The sequence below is a fragment of the Plecotus auritus genome (genome assembly GCF_963455305.1).
Source record: "Plecotus auritus genome assembly, chromosome: 8".
Lineage (NCBI taxonomy): Eukaryota > Metazoa > Chordata > Mammalia > Chiroptera > Vespertilionidae > Plecotus > Plecotus auritus.
In genome coordinates this window covers 13,622,310-13,649,005 of record NC_137782.1, presented here as the reverse complement: position 1 = coordinate 13,649,005, position 26,696 = coordinate 13,622,310, and the positions used below count along the sequence as shown (strand labels likewise).

Below are 26,696 nucleotides of genomic sequence, written 5' to 3'. Positions count from 1 at the left end.
CCTCCCTTCAGCAGAGCCCGGCCGGGCTTTATCTGCCGGTGCCTTCTGCCCGGGAAGCCAGCTGGAGTGTGAGTACCCTCCTTACTTCTATTCACTTCTGTTGGGTGCTCGGTCCGCTTTAAAATGTGCTCCTTTTCCCTTCTCTTTGTTTGAATGGAGAAATGTTTCAGAGAGTCTGGAACTGGGTAGAAACAGGAAAGTCAGAGTTTTGCTAGATTAGAAAGCCGCTTCCCAAAGCCCCAGGCCTCTTCCTGGAAGCTTGGAAGCCATGCCTTTGCTTATGGTCTCTGAAGCAGAGTGGGGGCACAGCACCTGAGTTCCACGTGGAAGAGGGTCTGCAGCAAGGTGTCTCCAGGACATGCTGAGTGACTGAGTCCATCACGGCTGTACGGGCGTTTCGGGCTGTGTTCTGGAAATAATGAAGTAAAGTTGGAGGCATAACTGACTCCAAAAAAAAAGTGGGCCACTGGCGATGGCCCTTTCTAATCTGGTTTTATGGATCTTCCGGCATGTGCTGTCCTGCTACAGGGGGAGTGCCTTGCAGCTGCACTTTCTACTGTGGAATTCAGACCTCCAGGCTGCTAGGAGTAGCATGTTCCCAAGAGAAAGGCCTTTTAATCAGGAGGCAGGAATAACTGACAGCGTTCTCTTTGTTTCTGCTTACAGCTTTAAGGACAACTGAGCACCTCCCACCACTTAATATCAAAAACTACCTAAAATAAAGAGTGTTGTAAGTACCAACTAAATGTCAATGTTGAACGTGTCTTTAATATGGAAGAGCCTGAATATTTAAATTCTTTCTTCTGTATCCATATCCAGAACTTTGTACTATTTTTTTAAAGTGATACCGGCATACCTCGTTTTACTGCACTTCGCTTTATTGTGCTTTGTGTAAACTGGGGGGCGAGGGGGTGGGTGGTTAACAAATTGAAGGTAAGACTCTCCACTAGAAAATAGATTATGACTCACCGAAGGTTCAGATCAGGATTAGCAATTTTTTAGCAATAAATTGTTCTTAATTAGGGTTTGTACATTGCGTTTTTAGACATAACGCTATTGCACACTTAATAGACTGCAGTGTGGTATAAGCATAACTTCTATGTGCACTGGGAAACCAAAAAAAAAAAAAAAAAATTGTGCAACTTGCTTTGTTGAGCTATTCACTTTATTGCGGTGGTTTGGAACCAAACCTGCAATATCTCCAAGTTATGCCTGTACTTGAGACAGAAATTTGAAGACTTTTGGATCTCTAATTGAACGAATTTCTAATATATGCTGACAATAGAACGAGTTTTATTTTGTATAATAAAACAGGGAGTGTTGGTTGGATTGAAATTCTGATATTGCCTGCATTAGAATGATGAGCACTGTTTTGTTTCACTAGTGATCTAGGCTTTCTGACTCCTGCCAGAAAGCAGTTTCCAGAACATTCTCAGGCCGTTAAGCTCAGCACACACAGGCCTCGGTATGGATGTGTCCGTGATGCAGGAGAATGAGGCTTACTTTGAGGCACGGGGAGATGTTTATTTGTCGGAACAGTCACTGGTTCTGGCCAGGGCACAGGGTAAAACTGGGGGTGGCCGAGCCTTCTGTCACTGTTCAACCCCCAAATCTCTGAGTTATTTCAAGGCAGCCCTGGAGACAAGCTGAGGCTACTACCCCACAGAGCCCCAGCGCCTGCTGCAGGCTGCTCCCAGAAGCTGTTCTCCGGTTGTTGACTTGAGTAGAATCTTGGGTGGTGTTAATGCGCTCCAGACTGAAAGACAAAGAACCACCAAGGCTTTCCTGTTCCGTAAGACTGACTCTGCTGCGTGAACTTGGATGGTCCCCACTCTGAACCTCAGTTTTCTCTTCTGTAAAACGAAGGCTTGAACTATGCACTCTCTAAAACCCCACCTCGCTCTTAAATTGTGCCATCTCTTGGCTCTGAGAAAATATTGATGTTGAGCTCAAAGGATGTGATGCTCCAAGATGTGTCTGATTTTGGTAGTGGGGGGAAGGCAGGAACCCTACAGGGGCAGGAGGGCTAAGCGTCTACTCTGATGAAATGTGACGGTTTCTGTTATCTCTCTCTTTCCTTTTTTCTTCTTTATCTTTTTAACCGTGTATGAGATGAGTCTTACCATTGCTCTTTCTCAAATGAAAATATGTATAATGTAACCCATAGACACATCAATTTGGTACTTAACGAACCAGATGGTTTAACCACAGATAAACACACATGCGCACAGTTATTTTCTAAGCCCTGAAAGGGATACATCCCACAACTAGAGATTGTTCTGAATGACTCCAGTAGAGTATAAGTTCTCGAGTTTCATACTGAGGCAGGAGAAGAAAGTAAAAATTAAATAAGAGGGAGAGAGAAAAAGAAATGCCACACATACAACTTTTCTGGAACTACTGAAGGAAGAATTATCTCCTTGGATGCAACGGAAGTTTAAAAAAATAAATACAAAGCTGCCACACTTGTAGAATTCAACTAAGAACTGTTTATTATTAACAAGATGATGTCCCATATTTAACAATTGTTATTCAGGTACAAGAAAAAAAATCCCGCCATGTAGCATTCTCTTAGACTGGGCTTTCTCTGTGCAGTTAAGTGTAGCCAGTATCTTATTACAGAAAATCAGAGTCCACACCACGCCTTCTTCTCACATTTGTAAAGAACAAGACCGAGGAAATAGTTGCCTGGGCCTCTGTCTCCAGGATGGAGTCCTAACTGTATGCCCTGAAGCATTTCAGAGCGGGAAGCACCCCCCCACCACCACCACCACCGCCTCCCACTGGAGCAGGCTTCAGGTCTGCCAGCCTCCAGGGAGTGGAAAAGCGCAGCAGAACAAGATCTCTGTGTCCCTGTCTTTGCAGAACGGTTTGCCACCATTTTTGGTTTGTTTTTGTTTGTTTCATTCTAAGCAATGTAACATGAACATTCGATGTCTGTGGTCAGCTCATTGTCTCTCTTTGCTGATGGAGCGCTTGGTTGATGGAGAAGTCGGCCCTCTCCGTTAGAGGTCTCAGTCGGGGGCCACATCTCCACCCAGGAACACACCTGGCCCGCTCCTGCCTCCCTCCAGCTCACAGTTCACCCGCGCGTCCTGCTGATTCTTGTCTTTTTTGCCCTTTGTCATGTATGGAGAGTGTGGAGAGGAAGGAGGATGAATGGACGGTCTTTGATTGGCGGCGCTGGTGACGCCTCTCCTGTTCCTCTTTGGAGGAACCCTTTTGGAAATAAAGCTGGTGAGGCAACGCGCGGAGGCTTCTCCCGGCTAAAGCTGGCCTTGGCCCGAGGGCCGCCGGAACAGGTATGCTTCCTCCTGCAGCCTCTGCCTCCGGGAGCCTTGGCACCTGCGCTCCGGCGTCTCTCCTGAGTGGAACCTGGGAAGTGGGGTCCTCACGCTCTGCTGAGAGCACGGCTTGGGCTGCCTGGATGTGCACGGGGCACTTCTCATGGTTCAGAGGCTGGATGGGTGAGCTGCTGGGTTTGGATAACGATGGAAAAGCTAGGAAAAACTAGTCTGGGGTTTTCATCCTGCTTCTATTTTATTAGGGTTTCTTACTTGCATTTTCTCGTCCTGCTTTTTGCTAAAGGTTAATGGCCTACTTAGTTAGATTTGAGAAGTTTGAGCATCAGTGGATGATCCTTGCTCCATTGCCTTCCATTGCCTTTCCAGGTACTAGTAGGCTTTGTGGATTCTTCAAGTTCCCTAAATAGATGCAAAGAGTCGCAGCCGTGGGCAAACTACAGCCCGCGGGCCGGATCCGGCTGTTCTAGCCGGTTCTCTTGCTCTCCCCTCCGCTCCTTTACTTTGAATTTATATTAGTTCACACAAACACTCCATCCATGCTTTTGTTCCGGCCCTCCGGTCCAGTTTAAGAACCCATTGTGGCCCTCGAGTCAAAAAGTTTGCCCACCCCTGGGACTCTAGGGTGATAAAATTGCAGGATGAACTGCAGCCTTTAAGCTACTGGCTTCTCATAACCAGTGCTCATGCCTGAGTTCCAGAGCAAGTAGTCAGGGCTCCCAGGGTCTCCAGAAACTTCTCCTAGTCCAGAACAAATGGCTCCTTTGGCTCCGAATCAGCAGCAGCTATCTGCTCAACTCAGGAGAAGACTCCTGTGTCCAAGACATGGAGGCCCTACCACGCATGCCAGGCGTGGACCCTGGAGAGACAAGTGGCGATAAGCCTTCTTGATGGCGGGCTGTGGATTGAGATGAAAATTCAGTCTTTATTTACCTTTGGGTGGTTCCGCAGGCAACTCAGGCCATTCAGGTTCCCGATCACGTCTGGCCAGTTATGCTATCAAGTTTCGTATCTGTATCTCCGAAATCTCAGAGGCGATGGTGTATTTAAAGCCTTCTAAAATAAATAAATGTAGGCTGGAAATTTTGAGAACATGAATTTGTTCACCCCAGAATAACCCATATATAGCCACTCGTTTCTGTACTCGATGGAAAATGGCCCTCTAATGTTTTCCTTCCATGCTGATCTGAGAAACTCGGGGCAGCTGTATCTGAGCCTTTTGTGGCTGCCCGGTCAGAAGCCTGATGCCTCCAATAAGTTGGCCTGCTTTTGAAACAAGTCACTGTAGCTGAGGAAGGGCTAACCAAGTAATATTTTCAGTAATGAGATTTAAAGAGAGAGGTATCTGAAAATAAGTGGTAGCCATCACTTAGATTATGAAATAAAAGACAATTTTTTATAATTGCTTACTAATTCAGTTTTACATGTTTAACTATGAGGCCAGTGAGCTCCATATAGACTTTATTTTGGCTCCTAACCTCCAGCAGTTTTCAACTGAAGACATTCTTAATGCAAAGGTTCGTTGGAAGTCTCACATATGCAAGAATCTAACCCTATTTTGCCAAAACAAAATAAGCTTGATCTGGAATGTGTTCCATAAATACCTTCTACTTTGTGTTACGATTAATGGTTCACCATTGTTTGAAAGCAGGATGGTTAGTTAAACAGTGAAATAACACAATGAAAGTACAATTGTTACTTAATAAAAGGTCAGTTACACACATTGATTTCCATGTTAGGGATAACAGAAGGCAAAACTAGAGTTGGATTGAAGAAAAGCAAAGCATAACTTTTCTATCTGTTAACAGCTCTTCGTTGGCCATGGTAAATGGAACAATGAAGGGGCCAAAAATAGCCAAGAGAACCCCTGATTCACAGCCTGGCCACAGGTAGAAGGTTTATCTCCATGGGCTTTGGTATTTCTGTGGTCGAGTCTTATGTGCCTGTGGCTTCAACATTCCCCAGTTACGCCTTCTGGTTTTGGTGTTCACCTACTTCACACTAACCTGGTTGTGCTCTTGGCCTTTCTTGCATGCTCCAGGTGGTTGTGCCATTGCCTTCTCCCTTTGCTTACCTCTGAGATGGCATCCTTGGTATTCTTTTGTGTCTACCATGAAACCAGTTCTGTCTGCAGAGTACCATATTCTGGTGATGTCGGTGCTTTCTCATTCACATTAATCATGGGAAGGGAAGAATCTCATAGTGAACACAAGTCATGGCAATGTTGTTGTTGTTTTTCTGAAACATGTTTACTATAATTACACCCGGGTCATCCTTCTATTGTACAATTCTTGGGTTACAACTCTTTGGTTTTCAACAGTGTGGTCCACTTTACCTATTTCCTATACCTTTGTGTAATGTTATTCTTGCCTGTTTTAAAGCATTTAAATAACAAATTCCAAATATGAGCAATCTCTGAAGTGGTTGCCTGATGTGAGGACATTATATATAATTTCAGAGAGGAAGGGAGAGGGAGAGAGAGATAGAAACATCAATGATGAGAGAGAATCATTGATTGGCTGCCTCCTGCACACCCTCCACTGGGGACCCAGCCTGCAACCCAGGCATGTGCCTTGACCAGTAGTCGAACCTGACCTCCTGGTTCATAGGCCGATGCTCAACCACTGAGCCACTCCAGCTGGGCATATTCAAGTAATCTTTGAATTTGAAGAATGTGTGTGACGGGGTTTCCTAGGCAGTGTTAACACACACAAACTGCTTTTAAAATTTTCCTTATCTTCAAACTTTTAAACATACATAAAGCCTTTTTCCATAAAATTAAGTTTTAATTTTAAAAGGCTGTTGATCTTAAAAAGCTGCTGATTGGTCTGCATCAGTGAGCACCATTTTTTAATCTGATAACTGGCTCCTTTAATTGACAGCATGAAGCTTAAGCATGTGATGTTAGCTCTTTCTACATTACTATTTGCCTCCTTATGTTGAAATTAACTGTTTTTCAGCCTTTTCCACTAGGCTGAAAGACATCTTTGAGTGCAGGATATAGGCACTCAATAAATGTTTGTTGATTTAAAAGCTGAACCTTATGAAAATAAAGACCAGAACCTTCTCATGGTAGCATCAAAGACAGTAATCACAAAAGTAGGATGGAATTTGGGTTTGGGCAATCATCTCCGTGATGATATTTCAAGAGGAAAATGGTGCTTTCTTAGTATCATGAGATGTCATGGTCCAGATGAATTAATGTGTTTAAACTCATCCTCTGTGGCTACTGTGACCAGGCCCTATGCTGACCAGCCTGGAGAAGCCTGCACGCAGGTGTTAATGATTTCTGTTCTTTCCTCAAGGGGCCAGGGAAAGAGATAGCCATGGAGGACAGTCCCACTATGGTTAAGGTGGACCGGGGTCAAAACCTGACCTCACCGTCTCGAGGGAGAAGGCGCCTTCCCAAGGCTCTTGGCTATGTCACCGGTGACATGAAAGAATTTGCCAACTGGCTTAAAGGTATTTTTGCTTCCATCCCTTGAAGAGATGTGAGAAGTGGCTTTGGAAGAAATTGCTGGTTCTTCTACTCATATCTTTAGTTATACAGTCAAACCTCGGTTCTCAAATCTCAATCTCGACCAAGTTGTTCAGGGGGAAAATGTCTTGGTTGTCGTAGAACCAAGCTTCGGTTTTGGACCTGACAACCCTTTCATGCTGATATTTCAACGTCTCTTAGGCAACAAACAAAGGAGAGAATGCTTTTGTTGCTGGTGAAAATCAATCATTAGCACAGTTTTAAAACATAAAGAGGCCATCAAGAGTGCTAATGTTGCTGAGGGTGTGAAAGAAACAATGATCACAGGCAATTGAAGAGGCAGAAAAACTGTTGTTGATTTGGATAAATGACAAGCACTTAGCCAGGACAGCATTTCAGAGGCAGTGATATGTGAACAAGCAAAGACCTGCACCCCTGAAAGACACCACCAGGAGCTGGAAGTGCTGAAAGTGATTCCTTTCAGGCTAGAGGGGATGGTTTGATACATTTAAGAAATGTTTGTTTACAGATTAAACAGTACATTAGACATGTACTATATATTAGAAAAGTTAAAATAGTAAATCATTTGGGAGTCTGGAATGGATTAATTCAATTTACATTATTTCGAATGGGAAAAAATGATTCCATTTTCAAACAAATCACTTCTTGAATAACCTTCCAGAATGAATTAAGTTCTAGAACCAAGGTTTGACTGTATTCACCTACTTTCTATCTCTTTACTCCCCATTTTAAAACTTTTTATCTTTTAACCTGCAAGCCTCTTCAAACTTCTTTTTTTTTTTTTAATGGAGATAGTGGTCAGGGCCAGGATCTTGCTCCTATCAGAGGAAGACAACTGGCTCCTTTTAATTGTTTCAGTACCTAAAATCTAGAATTTTGCTATTGGTAATTCAGTCCTTTGGCTTAAAAATCTCTACCTCTACACATGGTGAATAAGTGCATTTGACACTTTCTGGAGCTGAGATTCTACTAGGGGAAGCATGGGTTGAGCATAAAGAAATTGGCTGCTTAGAGATCTGGTGCCACTAAAGAGAAATTGTTCAAAGAATATAAAAAAATATAAGTTTCACCTTCATCAGAGGGGGTTTTGATGATTTTGCTCAAGAGGGCCCTAAACTTGGGGCTCCTCACTGCTTTCCTAGCTCTGCCCTTGTCATCTTTTGCAGACAAACCCCAAGTGCTCCAGTTCTTCGACTGGATTCTTCGGGGCATATCCCAGGTGGTGTTTGTCAACAACTCCATCAGTGGAATCCTGATTCTGGTGGGACTCCTGGTCCAGAATCCCTGGTGGGCTCTCAATGGCTTTATAGGAACCGTCATCTCCACCCTGACAGCCCTGATGCTCAGTCAGGACAGGTAGGTGCATCCATCCAAGCCACTCTTCTCACTTCTGAGGACACAGGAGTAGCTCTAATAAAGCCCCACTCCTCCCAGGAGAAATAACCTTTATTCCATAGAACTCTTTATATTTGCTTTTATTGAAAAGTCGTAGTATCATTTATTCATGGCACCTGAATAAGTAGCCAGTCTGAACAATGCCAAATTCTCATAGCAGTACATGGTAACCAGAACTAAGCTACAAGTAAATCCCAGGAGAGATTCTAAAGGGATCTTCTTTAATAATTGATCAATTATTTATCATCAACATTTTTTTTGGTTTGGGCAAAAATGCATGAAAAGCTTATTAGCTTAATAATCCCCTTTATATCTTTAGTCCATGATTCATTGAGTAAATTCATTCTGCTCAGATTCTAGAGAGATGAATTACCACAAATTCCAAGTCAGCAAGTTCTGACTGTAGTGTTAGGATATCTTCTGAACTATGTGCTAGGTTAGAAATAGCATCCACTTTATAAAATGCTCTGTCAAGTGGTTAAAATGTTTTATGGCATTTTTAAAAGTAATAAACATAAGGAAATCGTCCTATTTGAAAATACATTGATATGTAGTCACACTTCTCTGATGAACAGTCTTAGTATCATTTTACAGTAAAACTACTAAATTAAATGTGATTAAAATGTTGAAGGAGGAGGAGGAGAAGAAGGAGGAGGAGGAGGAGGAGGAGGAGGAGGAGGAGGAGAGATGAGCTGACACCCATCAGGGATGTAGAGCACTCCTGACTAACCCTTTCCTCCAGTGAGGCTGCAGGTCTTCCTGGTGTTCAGGGTCAATGCATAATCCCCCGTGGGTTGTCATTACACAACTAAGCTCTTATAGCTCTTACTGTGCCTTGCCTAAGAAGATTCTTGGGGAGAGAGTCAGCAAATGCTCCACTTTTGCATCAGCTCCAAGGAGCCTGATTTGTTATCTGTAGAAGGTGATTTGGTATCTTAGGTTAAACCCTTTCCGAGTGCATGTCAAGAAATGGTCTTTCCACTTTGGAGGTGTGGTCTCGGACTGTGCGTAGCAAAGGTTCCTTCATTGCTTGGCTCTAGTGAAAGTTGACCCATTTTCCTTGTCAGGTGTATTTTAGAAGACCAGGCATATTCACACGTGCTAGTTCACAAATCTCTTTTCTTCACCCCAGTCCTCAAAGGACAGCATTAAAACAGCAACCCTCTGTTTTAAGTGAATATACATTTTCTTTTTTCTTTTTTTTTTTCTTTTTTTATTAATTTATTTATTTTTTTAATTGTTTACAGTATTACAAATAGTTGTACATATGTCTCTTTTTTTTTCCCCATTGACCTCCCCCCGGCCTCCCCTTCCCCCCAGTACATGCCTTTACCTGCCCCCCCGCAGTGTCTTTTATCCATTGGTTATGTTTATATATATGCGTACAAGTCCTTCAGTTGATCTCTTACAGCCCCCCCACCCCAAAACCTCCTCTGCCTTTCCGCTGTAGTTTGACAGTCTGTTCAATGCTTCTTTGCCTCTGTATCTATTTTCTTCCCCTTTTCTTTCCTTTAAAAAACCTTGCTTCTGCAGACTAGAAATAAACGTGAATATACATTTTCTTGTTGGTTTAACCAGCGTGTTCCACAACTTGTAGGCATTGCCATTAAATTTGTTGACCAAACTAAAGCATTCATTCTAAAAGTCAGTTGTTGAAAGGATACGTTCTCCAGTGGCATCATGTTTAGTCCCAATTGCGAAGGGCGTTATCACTTCCTGGGTTAAATCAATACAAAGTGCATCACCTCCCACACGGCCTGGGGTATTATTAAAGGTAAACAAAGGACTTTTGAATGGGGAGTCCTTCTTCTAATGCTCTCACTCAGCGTGACATCATCTGGCTGATCATAGGTGCCTCCTGCTCCAGTTACCAACAAGCCAAGGAGCTCTCATGCGATCCCTCTGCCACCCAGGAGTGTGGCTCACTGGCTGTGTCACCTCCCCCTCAGGCCCCGCATTTGATCTCACCCACTCACTCCATAATCTTCACACCTGTGGCTCATTCGACCTTGAGACCTTGAATGCCGGGCCCTTCATGGTGCCAGGTGCTGCCAATGGCTTCGAGTTCCCAGTTATAACATGGGTACCATTTTGACCAGGAGTAGAAGTGAGGTTACCAAGTGCCCATCAGTAGATGAGTGGATAAGAAAGCTGTGGTGCATTTACACCATGGAACGCTGCTTTACTATGGACGGGAAGGAAATCTGGCCTTTTACAGATGCACAAATAGACCTGGAGAGCATTGTGCTGGGTGGGGTGGGTCAGTCAGAGGGGAACAGGTGCCGTGTAATTTTGCTTATTTGTGGAATCTAATGACAGAACAAACTAAGTAACAAAACAGAAACAGACTATCCAAAGGGAGAAGGTGGGGGGGCTAAGTAAAAAAAAGTGAAGGGATTAAGAAAAAAACAACAGCTCATAGACAAGAGTATGGTCATTACCAGAGGAAAATGAGGGTGAGGGGAGGCAGGAGAAGGTAAAGGGGGGTAAATGGTGGTGAATGCACAATATGCAGATGATGTATTATAGAACTGTACACCTTAAACCTATATAATTTTATTAACCAATGTAACACCAATAAATTCAAATTTAAAAGAACCTATTCCCTTAGAATCCCCTAAATCTCATGACATGCAGGGCCAACAGTCAATGTAAGAAATGTCCAAACCTGTAAGATACAAACTGACCACAGTTGCCAGGAAACACAATCTCAAGGGATTGAGAAAAATGCTCCAGAAAATGGCAATTTTACCACTTATTTTACACATTAGAATCAAAGGGGAAGACCTAAGGGGGTTACATGAAATCCATTGGTCATAGATTAGGGAGGGGGAAATCTCTGGGATTGGATAGAAAGTAAAAGGAATATATCTTATTTTTAAAGATACATACTTCTTATATTTAGGTGGGTATAGGATAACATGATAATAACAATGAGGGGATTTGAGGTCTCTGCTTTGGTGCAGTGTTTGTGCCCTGAAGGGTCTGGGAAAAGGATTACCCTGACATTCCAGGGGTATGTTCCTGCAGATGCAAAAGACAATAGACAGGCTCAGTTAAGGTCCAGATTGACCTTTGTTAGAGAAGAATACCGCCCTAGGGCATGACCACCTGCCTTGGGACTGCTTTTAGTTAGAAAGTTTTCATTTCAGACCACCTCTGAGGTTACTTTAGGTCTCTGAGTTTGTAGGCATCCCTCCCTCCCCTAGACAGGCCTCCCCTAAGCTTGTCAGGTTTAGTATGTGGCCCCTTTTTCGTCTACAGGACAATATCACCACAGGTCTCTACATGGCCATTTCCGCGAGAGGTAATAATAGTAAGGGGGAAATACAATACGGGGTCTGGAATGGAAGAATAAAAAGGAAGTGAGGTTAAATGCACAGAAGCAAAAAGGGCCCCAAGAAAGGATTAGGTGCTAAATATGCACCAAATTAAACGGAGTGCTTTGCCAAGTAAAGGAAAAGTAATTGTCTTTCTTTGCACTAACTTAGAAATGTGTGTTTGGAGACAACAAAATGGAAGTACGGGAAGATAAAATATATGTTAAAAGGTAAAATCAAGGACACTATGAAAGTGAATTTACATTTCAAGAATCTTACGCCTGACCAAGCAAATCAGATTTCAAAAACAGTTCATCTAAAAGCTTTATTCAAGTCAGAGGCCCTTAATGATTTCAAAGAAATAATAACTTCCCGAAGGAAAGGCTAAAGGAAACAGAACCGGGTTGGCGCATCGTTAGCTCTGATGCCTCTGTAGGGGGCTGTTCTAAGTGTACATTTGTATTTTTTCACATTGTTAGTAGTATTCGGCTTCTATAGACTTGGGAATATATTTCTAAATATAATCTCATTTTCTCATGTGAATTTGACCTGGAATTTGCAAGTGTCACCCTGTGCAAGCCCAGCCAGCGTCCACCTGGAAAAATGTTCACGCTGTGCTCTTGCCCGCAGGTCAGCAATCGCAGCCGGCCTGCACGGCTACAATGCCACCCTCGTGGGGATACTCATGGCCGTCTTCTCAAACAAGGGAGACTATTTCTGGTGGCTGCTATTCCCTGTCTCAGTGATGTCCATGACTTGGTAAGTTGTAACTGGTCTTCTAAATGCTTTTATAAAAATTATGGGGGGGCGGGGTGGGAATGGGGAGTTACTGCTAATGGGTACAGCGCTTCTGTTTTGCAAGAAGAAAAATGTTCTGAGAATGGATGGTGGTGCTGGTTGTACAATAATGTGAGTGTACTTAGGGCTCCATAAGGGCACACTTGGAAATGGTTATGTGGTAAATTTCATGTTATGTATATAATGTAACTTCTAGAGAAATCATTTTTAAAAATTTAGATTTGGGTTACGTCTATTGGAAAAAGGAAACATTAAAACACACTGATACATATGGCCCTTCATACCACCTCTCCCCTCTCCCCAATATTCTGATGTAATCAGTCTTGATTGGGAGTGTTGCCTGGGCACTGGGAGTTTTAAAAGCCCCAAAAGTTTCTAAAGTACAACTAACGTTGAGAGCCTCTGGCTGCATCAGTGGTCCTCAATCTGCACATGATTGGAATCCCCTGCAGGGCCTGTTGAAACACAGATTGCTGCTCCTGTCCCCAGTGGTCCTGAATCGGTTCACCTTGGATGGGGCCTGAGAATTCGCATTCTTTTTTTTTTTTTTAATATGGTTTTACTGATTTCAGAGAGGAAGGGGGGGGAGAGAGAGAGAGAGAGAAACATCAATGCTGAGAGAGGATTATTGATCGGCTGCCTTCTGCACCCCCCTACTGGGGGTCAAGCCCGAAACCCCAGCACGTGCCCTGATCAGGAATCGAATCTTGACCTCCTGGTTCATGGATCAATGCTCAACTGGGCAGGCAGAGAATTTGGATTTCTAACAAGTTCCTGGATAATGCTGATATGGCCAATCCAGGGATCCTACTTTGAGAACCACTGTGCCTCTGTGAACTCCCTTTACCCACTGCCCCACTCCCTTCAAAAAAAAATTTTATTGAGAAGTGGCATCAGCATCATGGTGGAATGAGGAAAAAATTCTTTACTGAATTCAGCTCCTTTTTTAAAAAATAAATTAAAAAAAAACCTGAATTCTTCAAATTAGTTTCTATGCTGACAATGTCTTAAATCCTTTTTATTTTTTTCGGAAGCAAACATTTCCTTCTTACTGTAGCATATTTAGAATATAAAATACTAATATCTACACAAATGAGAAGTAAAGCCCACTATGGACAGTGTCTGCAGGAGAGCCAGCCACCCAGGCTGCACTGCAGGTGTATGGAGGAGAACCTGCCAGCAAAGCCCACCTGCCCAGGAGGTAACTCCCAGACTGCTCTGAAGAACAGGTTCAAGGGCAAGAGTCATTGCCTGTGGGTGCTTACCACACCCCCTCCCACAACCCATGAAATCTGAAGTTCTGATCTTAAAGGGATGGCCCTTTGAATAAGTCAACAAGTGAGTGTGCAAAAGAGTCCCAGAGACCAACTAATTCAACCCCCTTATAGTCAAGGACCCTGAGGAGCAAGCAGTGCCTTGCCCAAGGTCACACAGTTCAACTGCTCAAGGACCTAAAACTCTGTCCCCCTGAGTTTAAAACCTTCTTCATCCAGCCCACATCACCTGCATTCTCCCTTAGATAATTGGTTATCTTTTTAAAAAATACATACACTAAAGACTTGTGGAGATATAGATAAGTTCAAGATCATGGTCACCTCTGAGAGGGAGGGAAGGGCATGTGAGCAAGTAGGTCACACATGCGGCTTTGACCTGTGTAAATAATATTTTATTTCCTATGTCTTAAATAATAGAAAAATATTTTTGAAACCTAGAGGTTTATAGCTCACTGTAAGCAACCCCAGATGTAATTTTTCAAAAGCCAAAGAAACTATGGGTTGATTTTTTTTTACCTTATGTACGAATTATTCTGTCTACTACAGGATTTATCACAAGTGTGTTTAGATTTTTTGTTTGTTTTTCCTGTGAAAGGTTTTCCAAGGCAGCACTTTAGGGGCCATCTGTAGTAGAGAGATTCAGTTTGTCAACATTGGCTGCCACACGCATATTCTTCCATTCTGTTCTGTTGTTGTTTTTAGTCCACTTTTCTCAAGTGGGTTGAACTCCGTGTTCGGCAAATGGGACCTCCCTGTCTTCACCCTGCCCTTCAACATGGCATTGACCATGTACCTTTCGGCCACAGGACATTACAATCTGTTCTTCCCAGGCAGATTGTTCACACCCATAACCTCGGTTCCTAATGTCACCTGGTCTGAACTCAGTGGCCTGCAGGTAAGATACACGATCTCTTCACATTCCCCCTGGCTCTGGAAGACAGCCGGTGTCCTCCTGGTTACTTGTCCATGGGCATCAGAGCCTTATAGAGACTCAGTTGGGGTGGGGGAGGCTTCCTGTCTTCATTTTGCTAGCTAAAGCATTTGTTCTTCTCCAAAGCTTTGGTTCTAAGGGTGTTGTTGTTGTTGTTTTTTAATGACTATTTGGTCAAAGCTAACTTTCCCTAAGATCTGCAGTGCTAATTCCAGAACATAGCTCCATTGGAAATCACACACTCTATTGCAAACTTGGCTCTTGTTTGGATGGGTGAGATGTGGGCTAGCCACGTATTCAGGCACCTCCACCTGGGGCTAAGCCCTCCATGACCTGCCAAAAAAAACTGGCTGCTTACTGTTTTACACCACAGAACCTCTCTGTTCTGCCTTTTCTTATGTTCGATCTCACAGAATAAGTACAATAATTCTGGGTCCTCAAGCTTCAGTAGACATCAGAATCATTGTTTTTTTTACCAATATAAGCACCATATCAGACTTCCTAAATAATAATATCTGGGGGTGAGGCCTGGGAACCTGTATAGCAAGCCCCCAAATATTTGTGCTGTGGGCCAGAGTTTGAGAACCACCCTGAATGCTGTATACTCTGTACCTCTTTACAGATGTGCATAGAGAGAACACCATTTTTAAACACCTGGTTAACCCAAATAAAGTTCCAGTCTTCCTATTGGTGTTTATTTAATAAATATCTTTGTTTTCATGATTATTTAAAGCAAGAGAACACTTGAAAACCAAAGAAACCCTACTTTTTCTCATGTGCAAAAAACTGGCTTTCCCACTGTGAGGTTATAAAACACCTTTTGCTGTCCGCTGTGCTGGGCGATCAAAACATGTGAGAAGCTTACATAGCCTTTTCTTTAGTTTCTTGCTCAGAAAATGAATGGGAGCATTTGGAAATAACTCAAAAGGGAAATTTAAAAGTGTATTATAACTCCCCATTAAAAATGATATTATAATATTCATTGATTGATCTATAATCGCACTGTCTAACACAGTAGCTGTTAGCCCCATTTACTTAATTAGCTTAAATGTAAAATTAATTAAAATGTAAGATTACAGTTGTGCTCCTTTGCCTCACTAGCCACATTTCAGGTGCTCGATAGACACATGTATTGGACAAGAGAGATACAGAATATTCCAAGATCATGCAAAGCTCTGTCGTACAGTGCTGGTCGCAGGAAGTGGGGTCTTGTCCTTCCCCTGCCTCTGAACTGCCACCTCAGCATCAGCGCTTATTTCCCACCTCACCCAACTCTCCACGCCCCTGGCTACCTGAGGGGTAGTTCTGCTGCATGTGCCTGTGTCAAGTTCTCCGGTCTAGAAGAAACAGGAAATGATTTTGTGTAGACATGAAAATCCAGCATGGGTGGGAAGAATTTAGGGTCCAGCTTAGGGTAGAATCAAACTCGACAGTATAGACCTGCTTCTGAATTGTGGATAAGATCAACTGACTTCATTAACTGCCAGATTGCATGAGAACAATAATATTTCTATGGACTGTAGAGATGCATGGATGGACTGGCCCCAGCATGGATGGACAGTTGAAAGCAGTAGATGTTTAAGTGGTGGTCCCTGCCATCCTCATGGGGAGGCATGGGAGATCCTCACAGTGGGACAGTGGCACCACAGTTACCAAGGCCACGTGTCTGTGCAGGCAGGAGAGCAGGGAGTGGAGAGGGGTGCTGAGAAGGCTTTGAGTACACCAGGGAAGGGCTGGTGTATCTCTGGGAATAAAGCAGAAATAGGACAGATTTTTCTGTAAAGAGAGAGGGAGAATTTTTTAAACTAATGACACTTATCTCAAAAGATTAGATACACTAAATCTAAAATTACTTCATATCTGCTTGTGGATGTCCTATGGGTTTCTGTCCAGTTATTTTAATGACTTTATTTCCTAAATTATTTTTACAGTTACTGAAATCCCTGCCTGTGGGTGTTGGTCAGATATACGGCTGTGACAATCTGTGGACAGGGCTCATTTTCCTGTGCGCCATCCTACTTTCCTCCCCACTCATGTTCCTGCACGCTGCAATCGGGTCATCGGTAGGGATAGCAGCAGGTGAGCAGGCATGGAGAGCACCTCCTCCACCCCTGGTGTTGTTCAGGCACCTTCTGTACTCCAGACCTTTCTCTCCTTCCAGTAGTTGTCAGTTGCTGCCCCCACCCTCCGCCCCTTCCAGAGCACCCTGCCTTGCGTCTGCTGCTCTGACTGCTCCTGTCTTATCTAACAGCGCTCAGCCTCTCGGCTCCATTTGAGAATATCTACTTTGGACTCTGGGGGTTCAACAGCTCTCTGGCCTGCATTGCAATTGGAGGGATGTTCATGGCGCTCACCTGGCAAACCCACCTCCTGGCTCTCGCCTGTGGTGAGTATCCTGTGCATCTGGGGGGAGGGGTGCTGGTAACCATGGGATCAAAATCCAGGACAAACAGTACAAAAGGACTGCACGAGACACTAGAGCTGGGGCTCTTGTTTGGGACCCGTGCTATCTAAGTGTGTGACCAGGGCGAGTAACATCTGCTTTCCGGGAGCATTCCAGTCGGCTCTGCCCAGCCAGGTGGTTACTGAGACAGGAGAGCCTGTTGAAAGGTACTATCCATTTTATCATATGTGTATATTGGGGCATAGCACTCAACTTGTCCTGTGTTCTTCATACTAATCATTTGACCCAAGAAACGAAAAGGAAATAACTCAAGCTAAATATGGAGCCATTTCCCCTGGTGACTCAGGTAGAATTTTATGTGGCCCTTGGAGGATCACCTTAATCCAGCTCTTCTCAAGCTTGAGTGTGCATCAGAACTACCTGGGAGGCTTGTTAAAATGCAGACCTCTGGGCCCACCCGCAGACCCTAGCTCATTGTTAGAGGTGGAGGAAGGAGTTTGCATTTCTAAACAAGTGTAAGTTGGAACTGGTGCTGGTGCTCTGGGGACCACACTGTGAGAACTGCTGTATTAACCCTTTCTGATCCCTGCATTCTAGCCAGACTCAGCCCACAGAGCTAGAAGGGGCTCTGGAGAGCTCCACTCCTTCCTTCTCATTTTATTGTTGGGGAACCAAGACCAAAGGACATCCAGTCAATGGGGACGGGAGGAGGCAGTGTAAATGCAAACCCAGAATCCACATTGGCTAACAACCTGAAGCTTTAAGCCCAGGCCTTAGGTAAAAACAGACTCCAGTGATTTAGATTTGAAAAGCTAATGAACTTCTCAGGCCATTGGGAGGGATGCTTATTTTCCCATAGCATCTGATATTCCTAATTCAATACAAGTAAAAGCACTTAAGATAATGTGCTAGAACCAGCGATTTTCAATCTTTTTCATCTCATGGCACACAAAGTAATTACTAAAATTCTGTGTCACGCCAAAAAATATATATATTTTGCTGACCTGACAAAAATAGGTATGGCTTTGATTCCTTCACACCAGATGTGTTGGCTGTTGTCATTTTTTTATTTAACAATCTAAGGGAAAAGAGGTCAGTGTCCCTGACTAAATAGTCAGGTGTTGCATGTTTTAAACATTCTTACAGCACACCAGTGTGCCACGGCAGAGCAGTTGAAAATCGCTGTGCTAGACTGAAGGGAATGACACTCCCTGGGGGACAAAGGGGTGCAGGGATAGTGGAATGCGCAGAAATTACTTCAAATCTAATGGGAATATTTGTCTAGAGCCAGTTTATCACCAGATTAAGCAACCCAAGGTGTCGAAGTCATTACTAAAATGGCAGACCTCATGTTAGGCAGGATTTAGAATGAATTTCTGCATGGGCAAGGGGTGGGATGGGACTAAGGTTTTCCAAGGCCTCATGCAATTTTGATTTCCTGGTGCTGCAGCAAGGATAACAAAACTCAAATGGCCACTTATATGTCATTTTGTAGTAACACAGCTATTTCCCCTAATAACCCTTTCAAAACTTTTTGCTCATTCTCCCATACTTGTTCATAAGTTTAGGCCAAAAGAGAAGGCTCTAACACAGGCGAGCCTAAGACCATCGGAAAACACAGATATTTACATTACGATTCATTAACAGTAGCAAAATTACAGTTATGAAGTAGCAACGAAAATAATTTTATGGTTGGGGTCACCACAACATGAGGAACTGTATTAAAGGGCCGTGGCATTAGAAAGGTTGAGAACCACTGTGTTAGAGCCTTCTCTTTTGGCCTAAACTTATGAACAAGTATGGGAGAATGAGCAAAAAGTTTTGAAACCGCTGCTGTAGAGCCTAAGACCATCGGAAACCACAGATATTTACATTATGTTTCATAACAGTAGCAAAATTACAGTTATGAAGTAGCAACGAAAATAATTTTATGGTTGGGGGTCACCACAACATGAGGAACTGTATTAAAGGGTCGCAGCATTAGAAAGGTTGAGAACCACTGCTCTAACAGATTATATGGCCACCTGAGTTTAGCAGGATTAGAGTCTTTCTTCCGAGATTAGTTTGAGTTTTCAAACCTTTACTTGGAGTGCATACCTTTATTTTTCTGTGTTGGCAGCAAATACATATCAAAGACTCATAATGCAGTCCCAACAGTACTTATAATACCTGGGGATTTAGAAGCTTTAGATCCCAGGTAGTTCTTGCTCACAGAGAGTTACAGTTAAGGGCAGAAGCCAAATGAGTAAGAGAGAGAGCCCACAGGAGCCCATAAGACATTTACAGTAGAATAAGGAGACATCTACAGTGTAAGATTCTTAGGGGAACACTACAGTTTAGAATCATTGAGACACACCTCCTAGAGAAGCTGGCTTTTCCCTAAGTCCTAAGAACTGGGAGGAGAAATTCCTGTTGGTGGAGAGAGTGGTCAGGACCAACACGGGGGCAACCTGAGCCCATCCTCAAAGGTCAAGCAGAAACTGTTTTGGTCACGAGAGTTGTGGATGAGGTCTTGACAGACTATGGAAAGAGGTGAAACCAAAGATATTTGAGGATGTGTTTCCCCAAAGCAGGAATATCTTCATTATTTTCTTTATTATAGAAGTAACACTGGCTAATTGAACAAAACAAAACTACAAAAGTTCTATCAATACAGAGGAGTATAAAGCAGACAGTGATCATTCATCATCCTACTCCCTGGATAGAACTTTTTTGCCTCCCTCTTACTAGGACCCTGTGATTACATTGGGTCCATTTGGATGACCCTGGATAATCTCCCTATATCAAGATTTCTTAGTCACAGCTGCAAAGTCCCTTTGCCATGTAAGGTAACATACTCACAGGTTCTGGGGATTAGGACAGAGGCATCTTTGGGGATCTTGCCTACCATGCCTACCTTCCTTTGAGTAAATCAGATTTTCTTTATTAGTTTAGTATAATGGTTAAGGTAGTATATTAAATCAGTTAAGAGCCCACACCCTGGTGCCAAAATTCCAGCTCTGCCGATTTTAATTTTAATAGATGCCAAATTCATCCCACAAAAGCCATATCAATTTCCTCTGCCACCAACAGTGTGTAGAGGTGTCTGTTTCATCACACTGGGTACTCTCAGTGTTTTTCATTTTAGACATCCAGTTTTGAGACAGACCTCCAGCCCCTCTTGTAAAGCAAATATCACATGTAAAATGCCACTGCAAGTTTCAGCTTGCCCACATCACCCTGATGCTATCAAACAAAACTCAACCTTGTCAACCAAGGTAAATAAATAACAGGTATTTATGACAGAGGTCCCTACTATATGGCTTTTTCAGGAAAGAAGACTTGGCAAATTCTGATAGAGCCTGTCAATGCTGCCTTACCTGCCTCTAAACCAGGGAATCCCGTAATTTTGTTATTTTATCAATACAAACTGTAAACACATTTTGTACCTCTTTTGCGTGGCCGGGATATGATGATAAGACTCACACATGGTGGTCTGTTGGGAAGGACACTGTCTATGAAGAGTGGAAAGCTAGTCTTCCCTTCAGCACTCAAGGGCCTTTTCTCTCCCTTGACTATCCAGAACACTGCCAGGGTCATCAGCTACAAACTGGGATGTGCAGAACTTACCTCTAATGAAGGCTTTCCCAGCCCAACTCAGCAAGTCTTAGTTGATGGGCAGCTGCTATTAGATAATCTGACACTTACTATGGACAGAAAAGCAACTTAGAATTGGACATCACTTTGAACACCAAGTTCAATATGAGACTTGAACACCAAGATTGTGCCTTAGAAGTGCAATAGGTATTAAAAGGAGAGAAATGGCAATAATGTCTCATGTGCTCAGGAAATGTGTCATAGAAGAGCTGGTACTCAAGAGAGCAAGGATAGAGTGTCCTTAGTGTTTAACTGAGGGACAGTGAATATTTGTTGAATGAGTGAATGAATGAATGAATGAAATGGGGGGGGAAAAGAATAAAATTATGGAAACCAAGCACAGAAACCCTTTCAACCCGCACTGTTGCACCCTTCTGCTCAGAGCAATATCTCAATCCCGTGATGACAGGGGTGAGTTTACAGCTGCTGTTGTGGAAATACATGATTTCATTTGAGATTCACCAACTCCTCGTAAAATACACCTCTAAGTTACCTCATTACAAACTACGAAACTAGATTCTGAGAAGTTGGGTGATTTGTTGTACAACAAATAAAATAGCAGAGCTTGGATTTGAGTCCAAACTGGTTGCAAAGACGAACCTTTCCCACTAGCATGAGACAATTCAGATGTGAAAGAATTAGGTATACTGTTGAACAAAAATACTTAAAAAGACAAAATATTGATAAAAGGATGGAATTGAGGATCACAGAGTTCCTCCCATCATTTCCTGTCCCGCCCCCTAAGATAGCTGATGTGATTTCTCACCAGACAGGAAGACTAGGTGGTGAGTATATCTCAGTGTGCGCTGATGGCCCAAGGGTGTGTGCAAATCATTCTTCAGGCTGCTTCCCTGAGCCCCCTCTTCAGCCAAAACTGAAGAATTAATGATTTGCTAGTTGAGATCTTTGTTTTTGCTGTTTTACATTGAAAGTCACACATACACTCAGATTACCTACTCTAAGATTCATGCTTTACTCAAAGTAAATTTAAAAATAGCATTCATGCTTTACTCAAAGTAAATTTAAAAATAGCATATTTATTTATTGGCTTGAATGCCAGCCTTAATGGTATTTGGAAAAAATGTTATTCTGGGGAGGAATCCCACATTTGCACTCAGTTTCTGCTGATCTCTGAGTTACTACCTTCTTCTTTTTTTAATACCATGATTTTTTTTTGGTAACTGACTTAATTTGAGAATCCCAGATGCAGTCAGATGCAGTATAGAAACCATACTACCTCAAGAAACATTCATAAGTTTCATTTTAATTCAACTCTGCCTGGATAAAATAACAGGAAAGGTTATTTGCTATGGAAGGATTTTTCCTTAAGTATCAGCAAAGCAGCAACAAGATAGTAACCACAGGAAAGATACCTATATTGAGTACTTACTGTGTGCTAAGCCCAAGCATTACCTCCTTTCATGCTGGCACCAGCCCTGTGAGAGAAATGTTCCTATAACCTCCATTGTACTTATGGTCGAGTCTGGATTCAAACCCAGAGCTGCTGACTCCAAACACATACTTGCAACCAGGGTTCTGGGCTCGCTGGCAAAATGTGGATGTTTACCTTCCAGGGGATTTATACCAGAAGGCAGCCTTTCCCACGATGAAATGAAGCCTACCAAGCATTGTTCTCTCTTCTTTTTCTGTAGCCCTGTTCACCGCCTACCTGGGAATCAGCATGTCACACCTGATGGCTGTGGTGAGTTTGCTTTATCATCAGCATGACTGGTCAGCTTTCAGTGATATGGAAACCCTCCTGAAGCCCACGTGGGTGGTGTCCTAGGGCAGAATCCATGACTGTGTCAGCCACCACTTTCCCTTCCCTTGCACCTGTCTGTCCGCACCTTCCAGCATCACCGTAAATTTTGGTCCAAATTAAAGTCACCAGGCTTGTTAAGAATATCAGATTGCTTATTTTAAGGAAGTGAAATTGAGGTTGTATAACATATTACCAAGTTTAGACTCTAACTGTGAGTATCAGGAAATTGCCTTTAGAATATATTTTACTGAAACAGAAAGCCAGAACTATGTAATAGTTGAGAAAGCAGGAAAGGGAGGAAAATACAATCAGCTAAAGACTCAATCTTTTTAATCAAGCCAATCATTTTTCATATCCCTTATCTTATTTTAAGTCCCCAGTCAGTCATCAATAGGATTTATTTAGACCCATGTCCTGGATGAATTAATTAATAGGCAAAATCATTGCCCATTAAGGGTCCCCTGCCACTCTCTCCCCTTTCTTTTCAGCACTATCTGGCCCTTTGATTTTCTTTTTCCCCTTCCCTGAGGAATCCAGTATGACTGTTCCAGGACCCTCATCCCCACCACCTCCCAGTGCCCTGGACTTTCTCTCTTCACCCCCCTTGCAGGTGATGCAGAGCCAGTTTCTGATAGCTCAGTCCATGTGGATGTGGTCATGGCTGCTAATGGGTCAAGACAGTAACTAGTCCTCTCAACCGCAGCACAAAGAATTTATCTGGGAGGGTTGTCTGGAGACACAATATCTTTCTGGTAGAATGTCAAAGTGCCATTACAGGCATGACGGGCAGGGCATTAGAGCATTGTGGGGCCCTTCCCATCCGAACAAAGTCCACAGACATCAGTCCACAGACCAGAATTGGACAGGATGTACATCAGAGTCAGCAAGGGAAAGGAGATTTTAAAAAACACAGACCCTTAGGCCCAGTTCCTTGGCATTCCTGATAAAGTGGATCTGACCTGGTGCTTAGACATCTGTGTTTTTAACCCTCTTCCCAAATTATTCTTTTTTTTTTTTTTTTAAAGGAATCCACTTTTTTATTTTTATTGACTTTTTACAGAGAGAAAGGGAGCGGGATAGAGTTAGAAACATCAATGAGAGAGAAACATCGACCAGCTGCCTCCTGCACACCCCCCACTGGGGATGCGCCCGCAACCAAGGCACACGCCCTTGACCAGAATCGAACCCGGGACCTCCAGTCCACAAGCCGACGCTCTATCCACTGAGCCAAACTGGTCTCGGCTTCCCAAATTATTCTGATGTGCAGCCAGGTTTAGGTACCATCACACCCATGGGGTCCTTGCATAGGGCATGTGGTGTATGCTCAGAATCTCATGAGTCTCCATGGATAGCACAGGAGAGAGACTTACCCTCAAGGAGCTTAGAGTCTATTTGGGTGACAGAGTAAAAAAGAAGGACAGCAGGTAGAGTCTAAGACCTAGTCTGGGTGGAAGTCAATGGGTAGAGAGGTCACTCTGGGCCTTGTGGATGTGATGAATGGTCAGGAGCCATTGGGGATTTTCCAGGTGTCATCTCTGTGCCAAGTATCATCTTTTCACACCTGGTGTTAGAAGTCTAAATGTCTGAGAACAAGGGAAAGATATACAAGATGGAAATATAGCTGACCCCCTGAAAGAATGGATGATGACATTTCAACTGCTAAAGGCCCTGAGCTCAGACTCAGTCTCCATGGGCATAAGCAGAGTCCAGAGCAATGCCCCCCCATCCCCCCTCCCCACCCTCTGGCCCATCCCCAGCAGAATGAGGATGGAGTGAGAGGTGGTGCTGTGTGTAGATTAGCTTTCCGACAGGATCTCAGAGGAACTTGTGCTTGTATCTTCTCCTCAGGTGGGACTGCCATCTTGCACCTGGCCCTTCTGTTTGGCCACACTACTGTTCCTCTTGCTGTCCACGAAAAACCCCAACTTCTACAGGATGCCCCTCAGTAAGGTCACTTACCCTGAAGAAAACCGTATCTTCTACCTACAAGCCAAGAAAATGTTGGTGGAAAGCCCTCTGTGAGAGCAGCCTTCATCCACAGCCATGGTCACGGTCATTTCTGACTAACTGTCCCAGTTGGCTTCCAGTCTCAGCAATTCGTTGTTTTTCACTAGTAACCACTTTCCTGCTAACCCACCGGCTATCTGTTCTTAAGCTCATTTTGCAGTTTTCTCTTAGACTTCAGGGACATCCCTAAACATGTGAGAGACACATCGGGACCACATGCTCTGACTATGGAATGTTAAACCCTCACATTGGCACAAAGACTGGAATATATTTATAAAGCCAAAATGCTCCAGCAGAAGGAGGAACTGAGACTGGAGCTAATTATTGATATTTATTGATATTTTTTTATGTTTGGTTGGCGAGATGGTGTTAACAGTATTAAAAATTAAGCTCTGTAAACCAACTAAAGCCTTAAGGAAATGGAATTCGTGATCATAAAATCGAAGTCAACCCCGGAATCTCAGATAAGCTGTTTGACTTGTGAAAAAATCAATGCAAGTTACACATTATAAGCTGTGGACAGCATTGCGGGGTGGCTGATTGCTGAGGTTGCTCCCGGCTCCTTAGCAGGACGGCATCCGTGTTGTCAATGTGTGGATTTCACTTGCAGAAGATGTTTGTTTCTTTTCAGGCTATCAGAGCTGCATTAGAGAGAAAGAATTTCTGTCAGTCAACATTATTCTGTATTGTTACTTTTCTTGGAGATTGCAAGGGATTTTTTAGGTGGAGTTTATTATCATTTTCTTGTGAGAATGGATTTGTCTTCAATGAGATAAGAGAAGTCCTTGGCTTAACCAGTTCCTAAATAGTATAGAAAGTTACATTTTTAAAAAGATTTCTTAAAAATTTATTTCAGAGAGAGGAAGAGAGAGGGAGAGAGAGATAGGAACATCTATGATGAGAGAGAATCATTGATTGGCTGCCTCCTACACGCCCCCTACGGGATGAGAACACACAAACCAGGCATGTGCCCTGACCAGGAATTGAACATGGCAACCCTCAATTGAACACAATGCCCAACCAACTGAGCCACAACAGCCAGGGCTAGAAATGTTACAGTTTAATAAAATATTCAGCATAGCTATTTTTACTTTAATCCTTAAATTAATCTTGTAAATGTCATGAATGTGTACAATTAAGTCATCAACAACTGAGGGCCCTTTAAAATTATATTTTCAATTCCTTTGAGATTATCTTCCATGTTACAAAGACTGAACGTTACAGTGAGATTACTTCTGGGTGTTTAGAAGTTGTTGAATTTTGACTTTAAAAAATTTATTATTTTCTGAATACTCAAAATATTCTCTCTCGAAATCCATGATATTTGAGCCACCAAAAAGACATCCAGTTAAAGGATTCTCCCATTTTTCTTTTAAAAGTTATCGGTTCTATAAAGATTTTATAGCCAAATGGGCTGGAGATGGCGGTAGAACGTTCTGCCAGTCCCCTTCTCCTTCAATTTGTATCGTTTCAATATGGAGAATGCAGAAAGAGGAACTGTGGAATCTTACAGGATTTTCCCTCTTTGGGTTTACAGTGCTCAGTGCAAAATATACATACAGCTGGTGTGGCTCAGTGTTTGAGGGTCGACCTATGAACTAGGAGGTCATGGTTCGATTCCTGTTCACGGCACATGCCCGGGTTTCCGGCTCAATTCCCAGTGGGGGGGCATGCCAAAGGCAGCTGATCAATGATTCTCTCTCATCATTGATGTTTCTATCTCTCACTTCCTCTCTGAAATCAATAAAAATATATTTTTAAAAATATTTATATATACAGTTTTGATGAATCAATAAACATGCATAAAAAGGGAAGTAAACCTACAAATACTTTAGGGAGAGTTCACTTCTTCCTTTTCTCAGGAAAACAAACATTGTTCCAATTTAAAAACCCTGTGACCAAAGCCTTTTGCAACTGTCATAGTGTCATGTATATTCCTGTGGAAAAACTAAATTTTCAGTGTTTGAGCTGAAATCTCTCTGGTTAGGGAATCTGTGAATTAAAACTTGGGGGAGGGGGTGCAGGACTAAAGACCAGCATGACCAAGGTTGACCAGGAGGAAAGAGCCTGGACGGTGTGAGTGAACCAGAGGCCTCTGAAATGTCTCCAAGCCGATCTTCAGAATGGGCTCTCCCCAGTGTGCTAATTACGGACCTTTTCCCATGAGCTCACACAGACTTGTAAATAGGAACATTTTAAAGCCTTGTACACTGTCTAATTTAAAAGGTATTGATTTTCTCAAGCAATTGTTGTTACTAAGTATTAGCCTGATCTTAGTATTGTTTGCGTTTTCTTAGGGAGTACTTGTATTTTTTCCTATTGTCTGTATAACAAATTTCTTTGTAAGAATATGAATAAATTATGCTCA

The 26,696-nt window shown here is 42.9% G+C and overlaps 1 protein-coding gene across 1 annotated transcript; it reads left to right on the top strand.

Annotated features, from left to right (window-relative positions):
- Nucleotides 1-26,696, top strand: SLC14A1 (solute carrier family 14 member 1 (Kidd blood group)). Its single transcript, XM_080684080.1, has 10 exons — nucleotides 1-68; nucleotides 667-730; nucleotides 6,608-6,764; nucleotides 7,968-8,157; nucleotides 12,147-12,275; nucleotides 14,291-14,483; nucleotides 16,451-16,598; nucleotides 16,771-16,905; nucleotides 22,212-22,261; nucleotides 24,170-26,696. Exons 3-10 carry the CDS (start codon nucleotides 6,629-6,631, stop codon nucleotides 24,341-24,343), a joined length of 1,155 nt encoding a protein of 384 aa, XP_080540206.1. The 5' UTR covers nucleotides 1-68; nucleotides 667-730; nucleotides 6,608-6,628; the 3' UTR covers nucleotides 24,344-26,696.